At 37.9% G+C, this 19,937-nt stretch overlaps 1 protein-coding gene across 2 annotated transcripts in view; it reads right to left on the bottom strand.

The window, feature by feature from the left end:
• LACTB2 (lactamase beta 2) overlaps window positions 1-19,937 on the bottom strand; it is a 32,336-nt gene that overhangs the window by 6,426 nt on the left and 5,973 nt on the right. The window contains exons 2-5 of one of the 2 annotated variants that reach the window (XM_036830855.1): window positions 19,333-19,496; window positions 15,418-15,453; window positions 14,284-14,410; window positions 343-521 (exon numbers count right to left, since the gene is read on the bottom strand). In XM_036830855.1, coding sequence (XP_036686750.1) covers window positions 343-521; window positions 14,284-14,410; window positions 15,418-15,453; window positions 19,333-19,496 — 506 coding nt within the window. The remainder of the gene's footprint in view (window positions 1-342; window positions 522-14,283; window positions 14,411-15,417; window positions 15,454-19,332; window positions 19,497-19,937) is intronic. The other variant, XM_036830856.1, reaches the window with a different exon arrangement.

Below are 19,937 nucleotides of genomic sequence, written 5' to 3'. Positions count from 1 at the left end.
TAGTCCACAACAGAAATCAAGTTAACAAAACTGAAGATAGCTTATGGAATGAAAAAAATTTTCTTGTTCCAGTAAGTTTACTTCATTTGTTTAATAGTTCTATTAATAGCTGTGCAGATGTTAAAAAATAACCCTCATATCTGTTAAAAAAGTTATTAATACAACTCTCGGTCTTCTTTTTAATTGTATTGCTAGACAAGACTTAGGGGTGTAATTTAGAAGGAAGCAATTTATGTGTATCTCTTCAAGGCTGAAACCACAAAGAACACACACAGACAAACCAAAATGAATCTTCCTCATCATTTGACACAAATGGTTTGCTAGATTAATAATATTACCCACCTGGATATATAACTTTAGCTTTGATTTTTAATAACTCTTTTAGGGAGCTCATATAATCATAGAGGTCTTCAAATATGGTTGTTCCTTCCCCTAGGATGCAATCTCCAGAAAAGAGAGCATTTTCCTCTTCTAAAAGTAGGGCCATATGATCATCAGTGTGGCCAGGTGTGTATATAACTCTGGTTGAAAGAAGAAATAGTAACAATTATGAACTCTTAGGCTTAGAAGAAATTTTGAGAAGTAAATTATTTCCTGTCTTTATCTCTGGACCAGACACGAATAAATGATGTCAGTAAGTTTTTTAAATAGCTCCTTTTTCTCTTGTGGCCCAGTGCAAATTATCATCAGAAAATTCTCTCCTTTAGCTAAATCAAATTTCTCACTCTGAAGTGCAAATTTAATACTTTTGCCACGTCTTCCTTCTTATTTTGTAAGTAATAAGTACTGATTACAACAAATTTGGAAAACAGAAAAGGAAAGTACTTGAAGGAGATAAAAATCACCAATCATTCCACTACTCAGATAGTGCTCTTATTATTTAAGAACACATTTTTTTCAAATCTATTTATGTATATATGTGTATATACATACACACACACTTTATGGTAAGACTATGAGAAGAAAGTGCTTTCATATGTTGCTGGTGGGAGTGAAAAAATGGTATAGCCCATATGGAGGGGAATCTGGCATTTTCTAGCAAAATTACATATGCATTAATCCTTTGACCTATCAATCCCACTGCTAAAATTTACCCTGAAAAATACACCTTTACAAATACAAAAAAATACATACAACTTATTCATTACATTATTTGTAATGACAAAATATTAGGAACAACCCAGATGTCCACCCACAGGGCACTATGGATCAAGTATGGTACATCCACACAATGGAATACTATGCAGCCATCAAAGAGAATGAAAAGATCTCCATGGATTTGAGATGAAGTAATTTGCAGGATATACTGTCAAGTGATAAAAAGCAAAACACAAAAGAGTGTTCATAGTATGCTCTTTTGTATCAGAAAGATGGGGAAATAAAAACATGTATGTATAGAATTCCTTATATTTGGAAGAAGAAAGTCAGGGAGGATAAATAAAAACGTATGAATATAGCTGCCTATACGGGGTAGGCAGGTGGGGTGTAGGGAATAGAGATGCAAGCAAGACTTCCCTGATTAGAACTTTTAAAAAGTTTTAACTTTTAAGCTATGTAAATTTTTAATATTCTAAACAAAATTAAATAAAAAGAAAAATAAAACCTTAACACTGAATACAAAAAGAAGTGTTTACCTTACTGTATACTAGATAACATAGCCATAGTAATAAACTAATTCAAATAAGTTTTAAATACAACACTAAAATAAGAAATAAATAAATACAACACTAAAAGACATCCTTAATAGAATATATCTTAAGATTAAAAAAGTTGCAAAGGTATCTTGAACTTTACTTAATAGGCTTATTGTTGGCAGTGTTATTGACTATTGTGTTTCTGAAATGAATCTGTTCACTGTATGACAGTACAGGCAAGTAAATAAATTGATGTGGAGAACCAAGGTTTTCACCGTGGGATAAGGGCAAAATAGATATGAAATGATGGAATTAAGGTTTTGGGTTTTTTTTTTTTTTAACATCTTTATTGGAGTATAATTGCTTTACAATGGTGTGTTAGTTTCTGCTGTATAACAAAGTGAATCAGTTATACATATACATATGTCCCCATATCTCTTCCCTCTTGCGTCTCCCTCCCTTGGGTTGTTTTTTATTTGAATTGAGGAATCATGAATTCATCATTTCATTTTTTTTTCTACCTCTGTCTATAATGAGGCCCAGAAGCAAGGATACTCCAATAGTAATGAGCACACCTCACACTCAGTTCTTTGTTTCTAAATACCATTTCCCACTCTAAGAAACCAGGGCTTCCTACAGACATAGCTGGCTCCAGGTCTTAGGCAGGGAAAGTAAAATGTGACATCGAGGCACTCTGTGTCAGATAGTAAGGAAGTGCTCAAAGATTAAGGGAGCTACGTCTAAAGGACAAAGAAGCACTGAATTTAAAAAATACGTATAAGTTTGGAGTAATAACTCAAGAAGGGAGGGGAGAAACTCTTCTTTAAGAGGAATGTCAGCAAATAGAGAAAAAAAAAAGAAAGTGGAAGAAATAACAGAATAAAAGTCACAGTTTTGCCACCTTCAGTGTATTAATTGATTAAGGCAAGTATCATCAATAGATGCTAAAACCACCGGATGAAAGATTGTTGGGAAGCAGGACATTCACAAAATCTCAAATAATCAGATTACGAATTTTAAGGGGAAAGTAACCTTAACCATGAAGAGAGTGGGGTCATCATGTCAACCAAGCGACCAAACTTCATACCATCAGCAGTGGGACAAGCTGACATCAGGTACGTCCCCACTGCCCACAACTACCCATCTGTTTTGTCTCTCTGCATTTGGTTTTTACAGATTCCACGTGTGAGATCATACAGTATTTGTCTTTCTCGGTCTGACTTATTTCACTTAGCGTTAAGGCCCTTGTCAAGATCTGCCCATGTTGTTGCAAATGGCAGGATTTCCTTCTTTTTTATGGCTCAATAATATTCATATATATTACATATATATACACACCACAACTTTTTTTTTTTTTAATATTTATTTATTTATTTTGGCTGTGCGGGGTCTTAGTTGCAGCACACGGAATCTTCGTTGTGACATGCGGACTCCTTAGTTGCGGCACGCATGCGGGATCTCGTTCCCTGACCAGGGATCAAACCCGGGCGCCCTACACTGGGAGCACAGAGTCTTACCCACTGGACCACCATTCATCTGTCAATAGACATTGAGGTTGTTTCCATGTCTTGGCTATTATAAATAGTACTGTGATGAACACGGGGTACAGATATCCCTTCAACGTAATGATTTCGTTTCCTTTGGATATGTACCCAGAATTGGAGTTACTGGATCATATGCTTTTAAGGATATATATTTTTGGATTCTTTGCATATTTATATCTTAAAAACAAAACTGTCATGTTGCTTTAATACCTGATTTTTGAATTTTTTGCTTACTATATTGTATTTTCCTACATCATTAAATATTTTTCTAAAACATGATTTTTAATGATTGCATAGTATTTCACTATATGCATGAATCACAATTCATTTAGTTTCCTATTGTGGGCAGTTTTCCTCCATCAGTAACACTGAATGAGCATCCTTAAAAATGGTGCTTTTGTTATTTTTTGATTTGGTCTCAGAGTTTTTAACAGAGTAGTTTTCCTATTTACATTGCCTTTCTCTCCTTCCCCCATAATGAATATGTCTTACTCACTTCAGTCATTAACATTCATGATTTCTGGTTTTTCGACTTCCTTGCTGTTACTTTAGGTTATATGGACTGCATTTTCTTTCGTCTTTTTTTTTTTTTCTAGTGATTTGTAAGATACATACACTTAGGTAGAGGTAAGAAAACTGGGCAAATTAACTTCTCTTAATGTCAGTTTTTCATTGAAATGTGAATAGCATGTGTCTTAAAGGACTGCTGGGAGATTCAAGACAAGCATTTAAGTGCTTAGCATAGTATATGGCACAAAGTTACATGCTTAATAAATGGTAAATATTTTATTTTAGTAGTGGTTATCTAAAAGCTTAAAAGAAACATTATTTTTTCTTTCTTGTTAAAAATTTTAAGAACAAAGCAGGGGCCTCCCTGGTGGCACACTGGTTAAGAATCTGCCTGCCAATGCAGGGGACATGGGTTTGAGCCCTGGTCCAGGAAGATCCCACATGCCGCGGAGCAACTAAGCCCGTGCATCACAACTACTGAGCCTGTGCTCTAGAGCCCGCGAGCCACAACTACTGAAGCCCGTGCGCCTAGAGCCCGTGCTCCGCAACAAGAGAAGCCACCGCAGTGAGAAGCCTGAGCATCGCAACGAAGAGTAGACCCCACTCACTGCAACTAGAGAAAGCCCGCGCACAGCAACAAAGACCCAACGCAGCCAATCATAAATAAATGAAATAAATTTATATATAAAAAAAAGAACAAAGCGGTTTTCATTGATTTCACCCTATATAAGATAAAAAATTTAACATACTTTTATTTCCTTTGTCCTCTCCTCCAACTTTCGGTTTTTGTTGATAAATAAAACTATGATAATAAATACTTTTAAAGCATGACAAATATTTTTATTTCAATAATTCCTATTTATATTTACATGAAGGTTTTTTTTTGTTTTTTTTCTTCGCCCACGCCGTGCAGCATGTGGGATCTTAGTCCCCCAAGCAGGGATCGAACCTGTGCCCCTGCAGTGGAAGCCCAGAGTCTTAACTACTGGACCGCCAGGGAATTTCCTACATGAAGGTTTATGACTATACCAATAATAAGCCAGATAAAGAACTAAGTCTAGGGGGTTTCCCTGGTGGCACAGTGGTTAAGAATCCGCCTGCCAATGCAGGGGACACGGGTTCGAGTCCTGGTCGGGGAAGATTCCACATGCCGTGGAGCAACTAAGCCCGTGTGCCACAACTACTGAGCCTGTGCCCTAGAGCCCGCAAGCCACAACTACTGAGCCCACGTGCCACAACTACTGAAGCCCTCGTGCCTAGAGCCTGTACTCTGAAACAAGAGAAGCCACCGCAATGAGAAGCCGATGCACCACAACGAAGAGTAGCCCCCGCTCGCCACAACTAAAAGAAAGCCTGCGTGCAGCAATGAGGACCCAACACAGTCAAAAAAATAAAAATAAAAATAAAAAAAAAAAAAGAAAAAGAACTAAGTCTAAGTAATTTGTTCTGCAGAGCTCTTGATTTCTCAGCCACATACAGACAACCCTCTGTACTGGTCATTTTTTTCTGTTATTACTCCTATACTTTGAATTTTACGTCTATTATTGCAGGTTTCACAGTGTTTTCTTGTTTGTTTACCATTCTACCTCATAAGGTTATGAACTTCTAAAAGGCAGGACTCCTGTCGTATTCTCATCTTTATATTCCCAGTGCTTAGTACTTAGTAGTAGCTAATATTAATATATTGCTTTCCACGTGCCAGGCACTGACTTCAGGGATTTACAGGCATTACACACTTAATCCTTCTACTAGTATGGGGTGGGTAGCATTAATGTCTCCATTTCAAATTCTTTTTACATTCTAGATAATCGAATCACAGGAGATAGCAATAAATGTCTGATGGAATAAGGTTTAAATTATATTTTATTTACCTTGAGAGGTTAATTATCCTTCTCTTTGCCTATTCTAAATAGTATTGGATTTTTATGTGCTTGGAATACTTTAAATAAATTTTCTCAATGATGGATTTTTTGGGGGGAAGACAGGGCAAATATAATTGCATGTTTGGATTTACTATTTAGGAATTGAAAGTGTGTTTCTGGTTAAAGACTGGATTGAACACCTGCATCTTTTGTTTTCCTCCTAAAACATCAATAAAATTACCATAAAGGGATATTTGAAAAATGGCATAAATCCACAGGGGTGAGGAGAATGGACCATATCAACAAAATTTTAGAAGCTAGAAAGAAGACAGATGAGTGAGAAGTGACTTATCAGACATGAAAATACTGAAGTCTACACTGGCAGTGGTGAAAGCTGAGACCCAACCAGATTTACACTGCAGAATTCTCCAGTCTCAGGACGTGGGGCACCAGGAATGCAGAAGCAGAGGGTGAAGTGGGGAGCGGAGAATCTTTAGATTCTCTTCCCGTTTTGAGCAGCTTGACAAGCACCCCAACCCCACTAAGGGAAAAAACTGGAGATTTAATCTTTTTTTTTTTTTTTTAATTTTTTTTTTTTTTTTTAGTCATTTTATTTTTATTTATTTATTTATGGCTGTGTTGGGTCTTCGTTTCTGTGCGAGGGCTTTCTCTAGTTGCGGCAAGCGGGGGCCACTCTTCATCGCGGTGCGCGGACCTCTCACTATCGTGGCCTCTCTTGTTGCAGAGCACAGGCTCCAGACGCGCAGGCTCAGTAACTGTGGCTCACAGGCCCAGCTGCCCCGCGGCATGTGGGATCTTCCCAGACCAGGGCTCGAACCCATGTCCTCTGCATTGGCAGGCAGATTCTCAACCGCTGCGCCACCAGGGAAGCCCTGGAGATTTAATCTTTGAAGAGGGTAAAACACAGGCACAGATAGAGGTAGTGACATCATCCTGAAAACAGGAAGACTGTGTGAATATACGCAGATCCCCAAGCCTTCTTTCCACACTCAGCTCCTGTAATGCTGGCAGCCAGGCCTTTATCCAACATGAAGAGTAGAAGAGTCTTTTCTGGGAATTTTACCAGCTCAGGAAGAAAGACTCTAAGATTACAATGTTGGAGGTTCCCCAACTAAACAATTCATCTAGATGACCCTACAGTAAGGCTCACAACCTACAGAAGCCCTCCTCACATTTTCAGAGCTCCCAAATAGTTCTAAGGTCTCCCTTAGAAGACATCAGTAAATACCACATCACTATGCATCTGAAGAAAGCCTTTCACACCGAGAAGAGAAAATAAAAACAAACTAGTTTGTAGGCCACAAATTATGAGGAAGAAAATTTCCAAAAAAACCCACAAACCTCCCCTCGATAGCCCCAAGAAAAACAGCCCCACAAAAACTGTAATGTCCTCAGAGAGACAAGAAGTTGCAACTATGAAACAAGAAAGGATAGTATGAAAGGAGCATTTAGGGGGCAAAAAGAGCTCCTGAAAGTTAAAAATGTGAGAAGAGGAATGAAAAAATAGGATTAGGAGATAAAGCTGATAAAAACCTCCCAGAAAGTACAGCAAACAGGCAAAAAGATAGAAAATAGGAGAAAAAAAAGTTAAAGGATGAATCTAAGAGTTCTAACAAAATAATAGGGGTTTTAGTAAATGAAACAGAACAAAACAGGGGAGAGAAGATATCAATGAGCAACTGTATTTTTCTGCCCAACAAAGCCATACCATCAAAGGTAATTCTGTGCGCCTCTCTTCCTCAAGACCTTGATAAGCCTACTTAATGATCCAAATGTATTTTCAAGTTTGGTTTTTATTTAAAAAAATTAAAAAAATTTTTTTGGCTGTGCCATGCGGCATGTGGGATCCTAGTTCCCCGACCAGGGACTGAACCTGCGTCCCCTGCATTGGCAGTGAAGAGTGTTAACCGCTGGACCTCCAGGGAAGTCCCTCAAATTTGGTTTTTAGATTCTGGAAGTCAAAATGATAAGTAAACCTTTAACAAGGTAAGTTAGATTACATAACTTTTTAAAGCCTACTCTTGTATTAAAAAGAAAATCCATAAAAAGTACACAAATAAGCTTAAATTTTATGCATTAAGCTTAACTCACAGGACCATATTACTAGTAAGCAACAATAAAGCTTCACTAAAAAGATGTGTAATTATCATTAGCAACTAAAGGCTAAGTATTTTCACGGGCTAACTCTAACAAACATTTCAAAGTCAGATAATTTCACTACAATCTACCCCAGAGCATAGAAAAAGAAGGAAAATTTATGACTCCCAAACCTGATAAAGGCTGCACAAAAAAACTACCACCCAATCTCACTAATGAATAGTTATAAAAATATTAACTAAAATATTAACAAATAGAATTCAAAAGCAAATTTAAAAATAATAACATCATGACCAAATAAAGTTTATTCAAAAAATGCAAGGGTGTTTCAATATTATAAGATCCCTGAAAAAAATAATAAAGCTATGGAGAAAGCTGGTAAGATCATCTCCCTAGACACTGCAAAGACATTTGACAAAATTCAACTCTTAAATAACAGCATGTAAGAAAGCTGAGGGCTTCCCTGGTGGTGCAGTGGTTAAGAATCCGCTTGCCAATGCAGGGGACACAGGTTCGAGCCCTGGTCCGGGAAGATCCCACATGCCGCAGATCAACTAAGCCCGTGAGCCACAACTACTGAGTCTGCGCTCTAGAGCCTGCGAGCCACAACTACTGAGCCCACGTGCCACAACTACTGAAGTCTGCGCGCCTACAGCCTGTGCTCCACAGCAAGAGAAGCCACCGCAATGAGGAGCCCACACACCACAATGAAGAGTAGCCCCTGCTCACCACAACTAGAGAAAGCCCACGTGCAGCAATGAAGACCCAACGCAGCCAAAAATAAAATAAAAATAAATAAATCTATTAAAAAAAATTGAAATGACTATAACTTAGAAGAGTTTCTCCTTTGCCAAAAGAAATCAAATCCTTTAATATTAAATATTGAAATGTAAAGTCTTTTAAAAATCTGCCAAAAATGTAATAGCTATAAGGTACAAAAACATAAGACACTAGTGTAATGGGAGCAATTATTCTTGAGAGGCATTAAGAACTGACATTAAGAACTATTATGCTTTTGTGGTTTCTAAGTGTATGCTTTATATACTGTAGACAATTACGATTTTATAGTTGCTCCAAGGGCAAATATTAAAGAGATGTTAGAAATCATCTCTTGTCTGATTTAACCTGCTGCAACCTGTTAATGAAAGTATTCGATGTTATATGAAAATGATTCCAGGAAGTATATTTCCAGCAACTATAAAAATATGTGAAGACAATCTACAGAATGGGAAAAAATTTTGCAAACCATGTATCTGATAAGGAGTTAAAGGTCCAAAATATATAAAGAACTCACACAACTCAATAGCAAAAAAACCCCCCAATTTAAAAAATGACCAAAGACCTGAACAGACATTTTTCCGACGAAGATACATGAAAGACCAACAGGGACATGAAAAGATGCTCAACATTACTAGCCTCCAGGGAAATGCAAATTACTGGGTTGGGCAAAAAGTTCGTTAGTTTTTTCCATAAGATAGCACTAGTAGCACTTAGTTGTCTTTAACTTCATTCAAAACAATTTTGTTAGACTGTATTGTGATAGCTGTCATATCAGCATGCATTAAGAAAAAACTTATCAAAATTGGTGAATTTTTGTGTAGCCATTTTAATATTGAAGATGGAAGAAAAAAAGCAACATTTTCGGCATATTATGCTTTACCATTTCAAGAAAGGTAAAAATGCAACTGAAATGCAAATAAAGATTTGTGCAGTGTATGGAGAAGGTGCTGTGACGGATCGAATGTGTCAAAAGTGGCTTGCGAATTTTCGTGCTGGAGATTTCTCACTGGACGATGCTCCACAGCCAGGTAGACCAGTTGAAGTTGATAGCGATCAAATAGAGACATTAATTGAGAACAATCAACATTATACCACGCAGGAGATGGCTGACATACTCAAAATATCCAAATCAATCATTGAAAATCATTTGCACCAGCTTGGTTATGTTCATCGCTTCGATGTTTGGGTTCCACATATGTTAAGCAAAAAAAATTTCTTGACCGTACTTCAGCACACGATTCTCTACTGAAATGTAACGAAAACGTTCTGTTTTTAAAACAAATTATGACAGGCGATGAAAAGCGGATACTGTACAATAATGTGGAACAGAAGAGATTGTGGGGCAAGTGAAATTAACCACCACCAATCACACCAAAGGCAGGTCTTCATCCAAAGAAGGTGATGTTGTGTATGTGGTGGGATTGGAAAGGAGTCCTCTGTTATGAGCTCCTTCTGGAAAGCCAAACGATTAATTCCAACAAGTACTGCTCCCAATTAGACCAACTGATAGCAGCACTCGATGAAAAGCATCCGGAATTAGTCAACAGAAAACGCATAATCTTCCATCAGGATAACGCAAGACTGCATGTTTATCTGATGACCAGGCAAAAACTGTTACAGATTGGCTGGGAAGTTCTGATTCATCTGCTGTATTCACCAGACATTGCACCTTCAGATTTCCATTTATTTCAGTCTTTATAAAATTCTCTTAATGGAAAAAATTTCAATTCCCTGGAAGACTATAAACGGCACCTGGTACAGTTCTTTGCTCAAAAAAATAAAAAGTTTTGGGAAGATGGAATTACGAAGTTGCCTCAAAAGTGGCAGAAGGTAGTGGAACAAAATGGTGAATAGGTTGTTCAGTAACGTTCTTGGTGAGGGGAGAAGCAACTGGAGGAAAGTAGTCAAAAGGTACAAATTTCCAATTATAATGTAAGTACCAGGCATATAATGTACAACACGATGACTATAATTAACACTGCTGTATGATATGTAAAAAAGTTAAGAGAATAAATCCTAAGAGTTCTCATCACAAGGAGAAAATTGTTTTTTCTTTTTTTCTTTCTTTTCTTTTTATTGTATCTATATGAGATGATGGATAGTAGCTGAATCATATTACATGTAAATCAAACCATCATGGAAAAAAATATGTAGGTGTGGGTGTGTATCCTGTCTTATAGCTAATCCTATGAACAATCATACACAGAATGCATTTATGGGCAGAACCCAATCTTTATTTATTTATTTTTTTTAATCTACAAAAACTCATTTGGAGAACCATTCTTTTTCAGGGTCTGCAAATTGCCTTATCCGTCAATGTGCCTGCAACGCCTCCTTTATTCCCCTCCCACTCTCCACGCCAGAGCTCAGTTATGGCTTTCTTTGATATTTTCCAGGCTGAAGGCAATAAGATTTCTTAAATCAGCGGATCAGAAATTCCAATTCTTCAGTCACCTGCCTGGCTAATGCTTTAACTTGCATAAAAACTGTGTTAAAATTCTCTTCACATAGGCAGGAGGGGAAAAGGAAATGACATCAGAGGTACTTTAGGAAAGATCCGAGGAACTGCAGTGGTGGCCTTCCCATGCATCAGGTAGAGCACTGATCTAGTTCTGCCACTTCTGTGACAGACAGACTTTATAACGATGGTTGTCTTAGAAAATTTAGAACAGTCAACAAAAGCTGTTGGACTGATTTTTCTCTGAGAAATTAAACTTAGTTCACTAGAAAATTCCTGAAAGTTACATCCAGAATCAAATCCTTACTGAAAAACCTTGCTAACTTTCTACTATTTACTAAAGGGTTCTTGGTGGATATTATCTCTCTGTTGTATTTTTTTTTTTCAAAATTGGCAAGCAGAAAAGATCAACTGGTCATCAAATACTTGGAGACTTAGTAAATTTTAACCTTCTTCTTATAGAACTTTTGCTTAACAATGAGTCTTCTTGTTAATATTTAAAATAACTGGGTTTTACTGACTTGATAAAAATGGAAATTGGAAGCCACGGTCATCAGTAAATTAAATGTTTTATTCAGATTTTAGCATAATTAGAATTCATATTTTGGGAAAATATTATTTACAAAGGCTTCTTAAAAAAGTGAGTTTACTTTTTTGATTCTCTGTATTAGTTTTCCTCCCAAATCTTAAAATAGATAGGTTCTCATACTTTATCTTAATCAGAATGCAGTAAAACAAAACTTAAATAGAATTCAGATAATATGGAGCTCCTTGGCATCAATTCACTCCATGAATCTGAGACAGTATTCCACTGAGAGGGGGTGGTGACGGGAAGCAAGATGTGGGAGGCTTCGGGGCACTGATACTGTTTCCTACTTTTTTTTAGGTTAAAAAAAATCTTTTTTTTCTTTAATTGAGGAAACATTGATTTATAACATTACATATGTTTCATGTGTACAACATTATATTTCTACTTCAATATACCCTACAATATGCTCACCACCAACAATTTATTTTCCATCGTCACGGTACGGTTGATCCCCTTTACCCATTTCAGCCCCCCACTTCCCCTCTGGTAACCACGACTCTGTTCTCTGTATCTACACCATATTGTTGTTTCCTGATCTGCGTGCTGCTCATAGGGTTTGTTCAGTTTGTAACAATTCACCGTTGCACACGGATGATAGGTACGCTTTTCTGTTTGAATACTCTAATAAAAAGCTTAAAGTATGTGGTCTGTTCATGGCAGATGGGTAGCAGTAACTTCCAAGGACTGAATATTCTTAATCTGCAATTAGGTATAGATCCATAATTCTGAGATAACCGATAAACCAGTACTGTGATACCCACGCCTTTGAGACAGAAGACTCAAGGAACCACCTACTGTCTCAACCCCTTTCATTTTCACTAGGGCTGGTGTGTGATGGGCGAAATTCTGTATTGTCCGAGAATACCGAATACTTTTGGAAGTAGCAGCTATATGATGTTTGTTTTCCTTTGGTACCATGAGCAAATTATACGAGATACTATCATATTTTCAACAAGAGCATTTAAAGAACATTCCCAGATATTAGTTGGTTTATAAATTAAATTCTGTCAATCACTGCATACTGAAAAAAAGGGAACGCTGGTTTGAAAGGTGGCATGGATACCCATGACTTCATTTTCTCTTTCTCATTCTTCTGTTCATCTACTCGCCTCTTTGGAGCTAGTAAATTTACTATGTGTAGGATAAATACCCATTACCTCCTAAGTGCCAGGGACTGAGGATCTAAAGATGAATCTGGGACCTGCCTGTGTCAGAGTGGCTAGCTTGTCATCAAACCTATTCCCTCTTTTTCCTGGGCACGAAGTTAAGCTCTATTTTCCTGTCTCTGCAAAGTCAGGAGTGGCGCAGGACTGAATTTATAGCCAATGCAGAGATGGCCGGGTCTGTGAAAACCTTCCAGGTAAGATCCCTTTCATGCTCCTTCTCCACCCACTGGGTTGATGGAGGTGAGCACAGCGACCTCGGAAGCCAAGGAGTGAGGTTAATGGAATCACAAGATGCACGGAGCCTGAAACCTCACTTACAGGAGGGTCACTCACTAGTCAGCACCCCGTTTTGGACTTTATGTGACTGAAAAGTAAACTTCTTTCATGTTTGAGCCATTATGCATTTCTGGGTTGGTTGACCATAGTGACTAGAATTAACTAATACTGTGAAGCTAAGGACTTGATTACCTTTTCAGGTACTTACATACAAAAAACTTACAATACAATTTAATACAAAATAATAAAAGGTTATAGGAAAGTTAGTGGAGGGAATAGTGAATTATGCCTGGAAAGGGTTCTTGAAGTAAGTAACATGTGGATTAGGTCTGAAGCATGAACAGATAAGAGTCTGTCAGGGAGACGAGTTGCGGGGAAGGGGCAATGCCTAGTACAGGGGAAGGCACGAGCAAAGGCACGGCCGCACAGAATGTCTTTGCTAACTGTGCCTGTGAGGGGAGTGATGGGAGCGAAGACCAGAGAAGTCTGGGGTCAGACTGTGACACGGTCAGGAGAACAAACATTACCTTGTGTGCAGTGAGGGTTGTTCCAGGTTTCAACTGACACGGGGAATGAAGGTCAGATTGGAAAGGCGGGAGCCTGCAGACAGGAAGACTGAGCAAGAAGTAGTGGTTGTGGACATGCAGAAAGAGAGGCGACATTGCCAAATATTTCTGAGGTTAAGAACCAACCTGATTAGATGGGGAGGGCCGCGGGGAGGGACGCAGGGGAGTATACGGGTGAAGAGGAGTCAGCTTCTATCTTAGAAGGAAAAAAAAATCTTAAGTACTGAGAAAGTAGATGTTCTGAACTCAAAAAACAAGTACAAATTGTGGGGGAGTGAGAACCAGAATTAGTTAGTTCAGCTTTAAAGTTGACGAGTTTGAAACACCCTTTTGAATCCCTCAGATAGGTCACGGGGGATTATGGGTCTGGCCTGCAACGTGTTTACTTCAGGGATGGGTCACCTTTTGGAAGTGAGAGCATGAGAGAACCCTGAATTTAACTGATGGGTAGAAATCCCTAAATCACCCTAGCAGGAAATGCTAATCTATTTTTTTAAATTTAAATTTTATTTATTAAAAGAAGGTAATCAACTAATTCAAACAAATAATTTTAAAAAGGCAGATAGAGTGAAAACTCCTTCTCTTTTCCCCTCTTTCTCAAGCAACCCAATTTCTCTTCCCAGAGAAACAAATGTTATCAGATCTTCTGGATCTGCTGAGGTATTTTCCTGAGGTATTTTCACTCAGACAAGCAAATATGTCTTGTCTTTTTACAACACATATACATAGACCCCTCCAACCCCCAGCCCCGCCTTCCCTGGCTCAAGGACGTTCACGTACCTTAGCGTGGCGCCTTCAGTCTTAATCACATCTCCATCTTTCACATAAACATACTGTTGCTCTCCATCTCCTACAGTTTCTTTTCTCTCGGGATTCCGTGGGATTTTTTTAATGCAGTATGTAGTGTCTAGTCACAAAACATGTAAAATATATTAAGTCACACTTTAAATGATAATTTAGCCTTTTACGAGATCAACTTCCATAGAGCGAACACTTGAGATTGGCTGCAAAAAATCGTAATGGTAAGAGGCAACAGAAAATGGGATGAATTGTAGCAGCATATCTCTGGGATGGTAACTATTTCCTCCACCTTAACAAAAGAGTTTTTTATTCTCTCATGTCCTTCCAGGTCTACATAAAAGCCTTTGTGTTTTTCTAATCACTCCTCTTTTATATAAAAATTTGGAAGTAGCACTTCACAGTCTCAGCTAGGTTTGAGATCAAGATGGGTGTTGAATACTGTACAGCACTGGGAACTTTACTCAATATTCTGTAATAACCTATATAGGAAAAGAATCTGAAAAAGGATAGATATACGTATATCTATAAGTGAATCACTTTGCTGTACACCTGAAACTAATACAACATTGTAAATCAACTAGACTCCAATAAAAAATAAAGATTAAAAAAAAAAAAGATGGGTGTTGAAGAGGCAGTAATACCAAAACTGGGAACTTTTCCCTATCTAGGTGTCTAACATAGAATAAAAGAGGTTATGGCATCATGGCAGTACTTAATAATAAAAGGATAATAGTATAAAGTTCTCTCTGTGAAAGCTGAAAGGAAGCCCCAAACCCGGGGCTAAGATATGAAACCATTAAAATAAATGTAACCCACAGTACCCTCACTGACACAAAGAAAATCAATTACTTAACCAATCAATAGCTGAGTGGCAATCATCTAACCAGTATACTACACACAGTGAATACAAGCACCATGACACCAAAATGCTTAAAAACTGTCATAGTTGGGGGGAATAAAACACAAACAGGCAATAATTAGAGAACTATACTCAGTCCCATTTAAGGGATACTAAATGGACAATTCAGCTAATAAAAGCAGCAGGTGTTTAGAGAAAGGAGAAACAATTAGAAAGGGATTCACAGATATGATAGAACTTGAGGTGTGACTTACAGGATGAGTAGGATGGCAAAAGGTTCAGAGAAAGACCTGTAGGTTAAGGGAAACAGCATTAGTAAAGGCACAGAAAGGAGGATGAGCGTGGCATATGTGCCAAACAATGCTACCAACTTGTCTAAAGCAAAACCCTGGCTGGAAAGAGTGGGACAAGTAAGGTGAGCTCAGATCATGGAGGGCCTTAAAGTGCCTTTCAGAGAACAGGGGGATTTAAACTTTACAGTATGTGGCTACCATACACTCTTTAGTAAGAAACTGAAATAGTGTTAATAGGTGGATTAGTATGGCAGCTGTAGGTGGGGAGACTGGAGAGGGAGAGATCAGAAAGACCAGGACGGGGTGACTGCAATAACCCAGCTGGAGGGTAATGAGCCTCAGGGCTACGGTGGTATCAATGGAAATGCGGAGGGAGAAAAAGACATGCAAAGGAAAACTGACAAGGCATAGAAATCTGGCTAGTAGGAAGGATAAAGGATAGAAATATCTCAAATATAATAAAAATAAAACAACAGCAACTAGACCTTCCCTCTCCAGCGCCAAATTCCATTACTTTGTATCTTGAGAGGCTGAAGCAAAAAATAATATGCTATTCTGGGAACTGACATTACACAGTAAGGCTGTCTTCATTCTAGAGTGAGATAGCAAGGTTTTTTTGTTTGTTTTTATTTGTAATCTGCATAATTTTGTTTTTCAGTAAAGAAGTGGAGATACTACATCTCTAGTTGTGAGGCAGATGATCCTTCCAGAAAACTCACAACTATCTCAAAATTACAAAACAAATGTCACACTATAAAATAACTCCGTGCCAGTTTTTAAAATTATGTGCAAATTTGAAAACACACATCCTATTCACAGTAGCAATCTACACAGGCAAGATGGAGAAGGGCATGCTGAAATCAATCATATAATAGTAATTATTATTTTAAATAAAAGCTTATTGAGATGTAATTCACATACTATAAAATTCACCCTTTTGAAATGTACAATTCACTGTTGTTGCTGGTTTTTTTTTTAGTGTATTCAAAGAACTGTACAACCATAACCACTATAAAATTTTAGAACATTCCGAAACCCTATACCCAATGGTACTCACTCCCTATTCTCTCCTTCTCACAGCCCTTGGCAACCACTTATCTACTTTCTGTCTCTATCATGTAATTATTTTAACAGGAGGAAACCCTCAGTCATTTGTTAAGGTTTATGGATTATAATATCATTGCCAGTGCTAATTATTTAAGCTGATACAAACATGTGATATTGCTCATGTATAATACTTTCTAATAAAAACACATTCTAATTGAATAGCAAGAAGCAAACATTTGACTCCTAGGACTCGGAGGTTAAATACATGGCAAAGGCCCAACTTCAGCTGCAAAATAATAATTATTAGATAACAAAATATATTTTACAAGATTTGCCCAAAACCAAGCCCAAACAAAAAACTTGAGCAGCCTGGGGCTATACAGTTCTCATGTCTGGTAAAATTCTGGCTCCCTGTAAGCCACTAGGAGTTCCCAAATCACACACTGATCATAGTTTAAATTTTTGTAGGCAGATTGCTTCAGAGTTACTGTAACTTCCCATAGAAATCTTATAAATGGCATTCATAATTTTGGTGTGGGCTGTAAAAACACAGGATGTTAGCATTGTAAAGTACTTGAAAAATTCTGCCACACTAATAGTTAAACAAAATTATAAAAAATTTAAACTAATAATTAAAATATGGCATAAAAAGAAATCATAAAGCAAAATGGAACAAGAATGCTAGCGATTAAGGATTTAGAGAATGAAGAAATACATGGAACTTTTGGGGGGAGATCCTGAAAGGTAACCCTGAACAATTTCAGTGCTGAGGGACTCAAGGTCTGCATGTAGCTGGTCTAGCTTCAATAAAGTTCAGAACGAAACACAACAAGCCACTTCTCAAACAAGTATTAAAGTTTTCGTGGCTATAAAGCATTGTCAAATTTCTTTTTGATTTTCTTTAAATCAACATAATAGGTATTCTATCATATAAGTATTCATTATTTGTAGGGAACCCCAAACTATTTTAATTTTTAATTTAAAGAAAGTGGGTCAGATGTCCAGTAACAGGTGAATGGATACACAAATGGTGGTATATTTCTACCATGGATTACTACTTGGCAATAAGAAAGGAACAAACTACTGATGCATGAAATGGGTGAATCTCAAAAACAAGGTGCTAATGTGCAAGAAGCCAGACAAAGAGTGATGCCGTATCCTTCCATTCTAGGAAACTTTAGAACACAGGCAAAACTAATCTATGGTGGTATAAAGCAGATGAGTGGTTGCTGGAGCTGGAGGGGGAATCACTGCAGAGGGGCATGAGGGGACCTCTTTTTGGGGTAGTGGGAGCGTTCTTTATCTTGATTGGAGGTGTCACATAGGTGTTTGCCAAGCTATACATTTTATGGGTACATTTCATGTATGTAAATTCAAGCTCAATAAAGCTGATTTATGAAGGAGAGAAAGGGGGCCATAAGCAGTTCAATTTTTCAAGCTGACCCGCATGCTAAAAGAGCTGGCCAAAGCTAATTAAGGATCCTCAGCATAGTTTTTTAATTCACAAAATTTAATGATGGACAAGAGAAAGAAAGGTGAGGACAGGTCAGACTAAGAAAGAATGATTTCCTGCGGAGGGCAGTCCCTTCGGATTGGAAGAAAGGAGGTTAGAGGGTAAGAGAGTGAGGGGAGACAGGTCTTTACAATGGGCCGCCTGGTGATATTGGGGGCTGTGCCTGAGAATATCTTGGTGTCCCAATTATAGTCTCAAGGCCTAAAAAGATAGTTACAAACATTAAAAAATACTAGTCAAATGCCTACATGCATCCCTTTTGTGAATGAACGTTCTTGACCTCCTTGTCTTTCCTGTGCCTTGGACACACACAAAGTCCCACTCCAGCGTCTCTGCCCCGGCAATGCCCTCTGCTGGGTGTGCCCTCCTCTCAGACACCGTACAGCTCACCCCCTCTCCCTCCACCCCAGACACCACTGCTACCGCCCTCCTCCGCTTTACTCTCTCCCCTTGCCTTCATGTAGCTTCATTTTTCTTCATAGCACCTGTCACCATCTGACCTAAGATTCATTTACCATTTACCTTCCCAACTAGAACGAAGCTCCATGAAGGCGGTCTTTGTTTTGCTCACTGCTAGGTCCCGTGTGCCAAGAATGACACCGAGTTAGCAGTGACTCCAGTATTTACTAAAGGAAAGAATGGATGGATGGATGGATGGATGGATGGATGAATGAATGGATGAATGAATGGATGAATGAATGGATGAATGGATGAATGAATGGATGAATGAATGAATGAATGGATGAATAGATGGATGGATGGATGAATCTATGTGTGTGACGGTGGGATGAGGGAATAAGGGAGATAGTAAGGTGTCAGTACTGAATAGGTTTCAGGGACAGAGAATTATCAATACAATGATCTTTTCCCAGTATTTCAGTTTATTGTAATTGCCTTATGTTATGGAAGACGTGAGGTCACATTTAGAATGTGGACAAGAACATATCCACCTCACAGTACTCAGGCCAAATGTTCAGCACAGTGCCTGGCACACAGTAAATGCTCAACAGTAGTTAGTTATTATTAAATCTGAAAGAGTAATTGTCATACAAACTAAATTAAAACTGATCTTCATCACTGGCCAAAGGGGAAAAATAAGAGGGAAAAGAGATCTGAAACAGAAAATAGGACCTTTCCTTTCCTCCTCTGTTAAAACTGGGGATAGTGTTCAAGTTACAGTAATTTCTGAAAGTACCATTTAAATATGTAAGTAAGCTAGTAAATGGTTTACTAGCTTACTTAGCTCTGTTAACTGAAGTAAATTATTCCGAAGACACAGTTTTCTTCAATGAGCTTAATGAATGTTTTCTGTTTACCATTATTGATGTTTTTACAAATATCTCCTATGCCTCCGGTATGATCACGGTGCCAATGGGTCACTATGATTTCCTGGATTGCTGTGTTAAATTCTGTCAGAGCCTGCTTTAAACAGATGATATATTCTGGAATTGCTGGTTCTCCAGTGTCAATGAGGATTCTCCTGAAAATTAAATGGAAGATAATCATACAGTCGGAACACAGAGTTTGTATCAGCATATTTCTCACACAGATAATTTACATTACATTTAAGAAACTGCACAAATTGCCTCGCTTCCAACGTGCTTGAAAACCAGCTGTATGTTATTTCAGCTTAACTATAATCATCTCAACTTCAGAAAGTTCTTTGAAAAAACCTTACAAATGTGAGTCTGAACAAGGAATAATAGCAATGGTATTGAACACTTACATAGCACTTAAAAGAAATAAGGCACTGTTCCAAGCACCTGACATATTTTAACAATTGTATTTCTCGTAACACCGTTTTGAAGTAGGCTTTTCATTATTATATCCAGAAATTAAGTAACTTGCCCAAGGTTACTCTGCAAAGATAGGGCAGAAGCAGCATTTGCACCCAGGTATTCTGGCGCCAGAATACACGCTT

Source organism: Balaenoptera musculus, chromosome 17 (assembly GCF_009873245.2).
Source record: "Balaenoptera musculus isolate JJ_BM4_2016_0621 chromosome 17, mBalMus1.pri.v3, whole genome shotgun sequence".
Taxonomy (NCBI): domain Eukaryota; kingdom Metazoa; phylum Chordata; class Mammalia; order Artiodactyla; family Balaenopteridae; genus Balaenoptera; species Balaenoptera musculus.
Note: the sequence above shows the minus strand (reverse complement) of the source record. Positions and strands in the feature narration are given on the sequence as shown.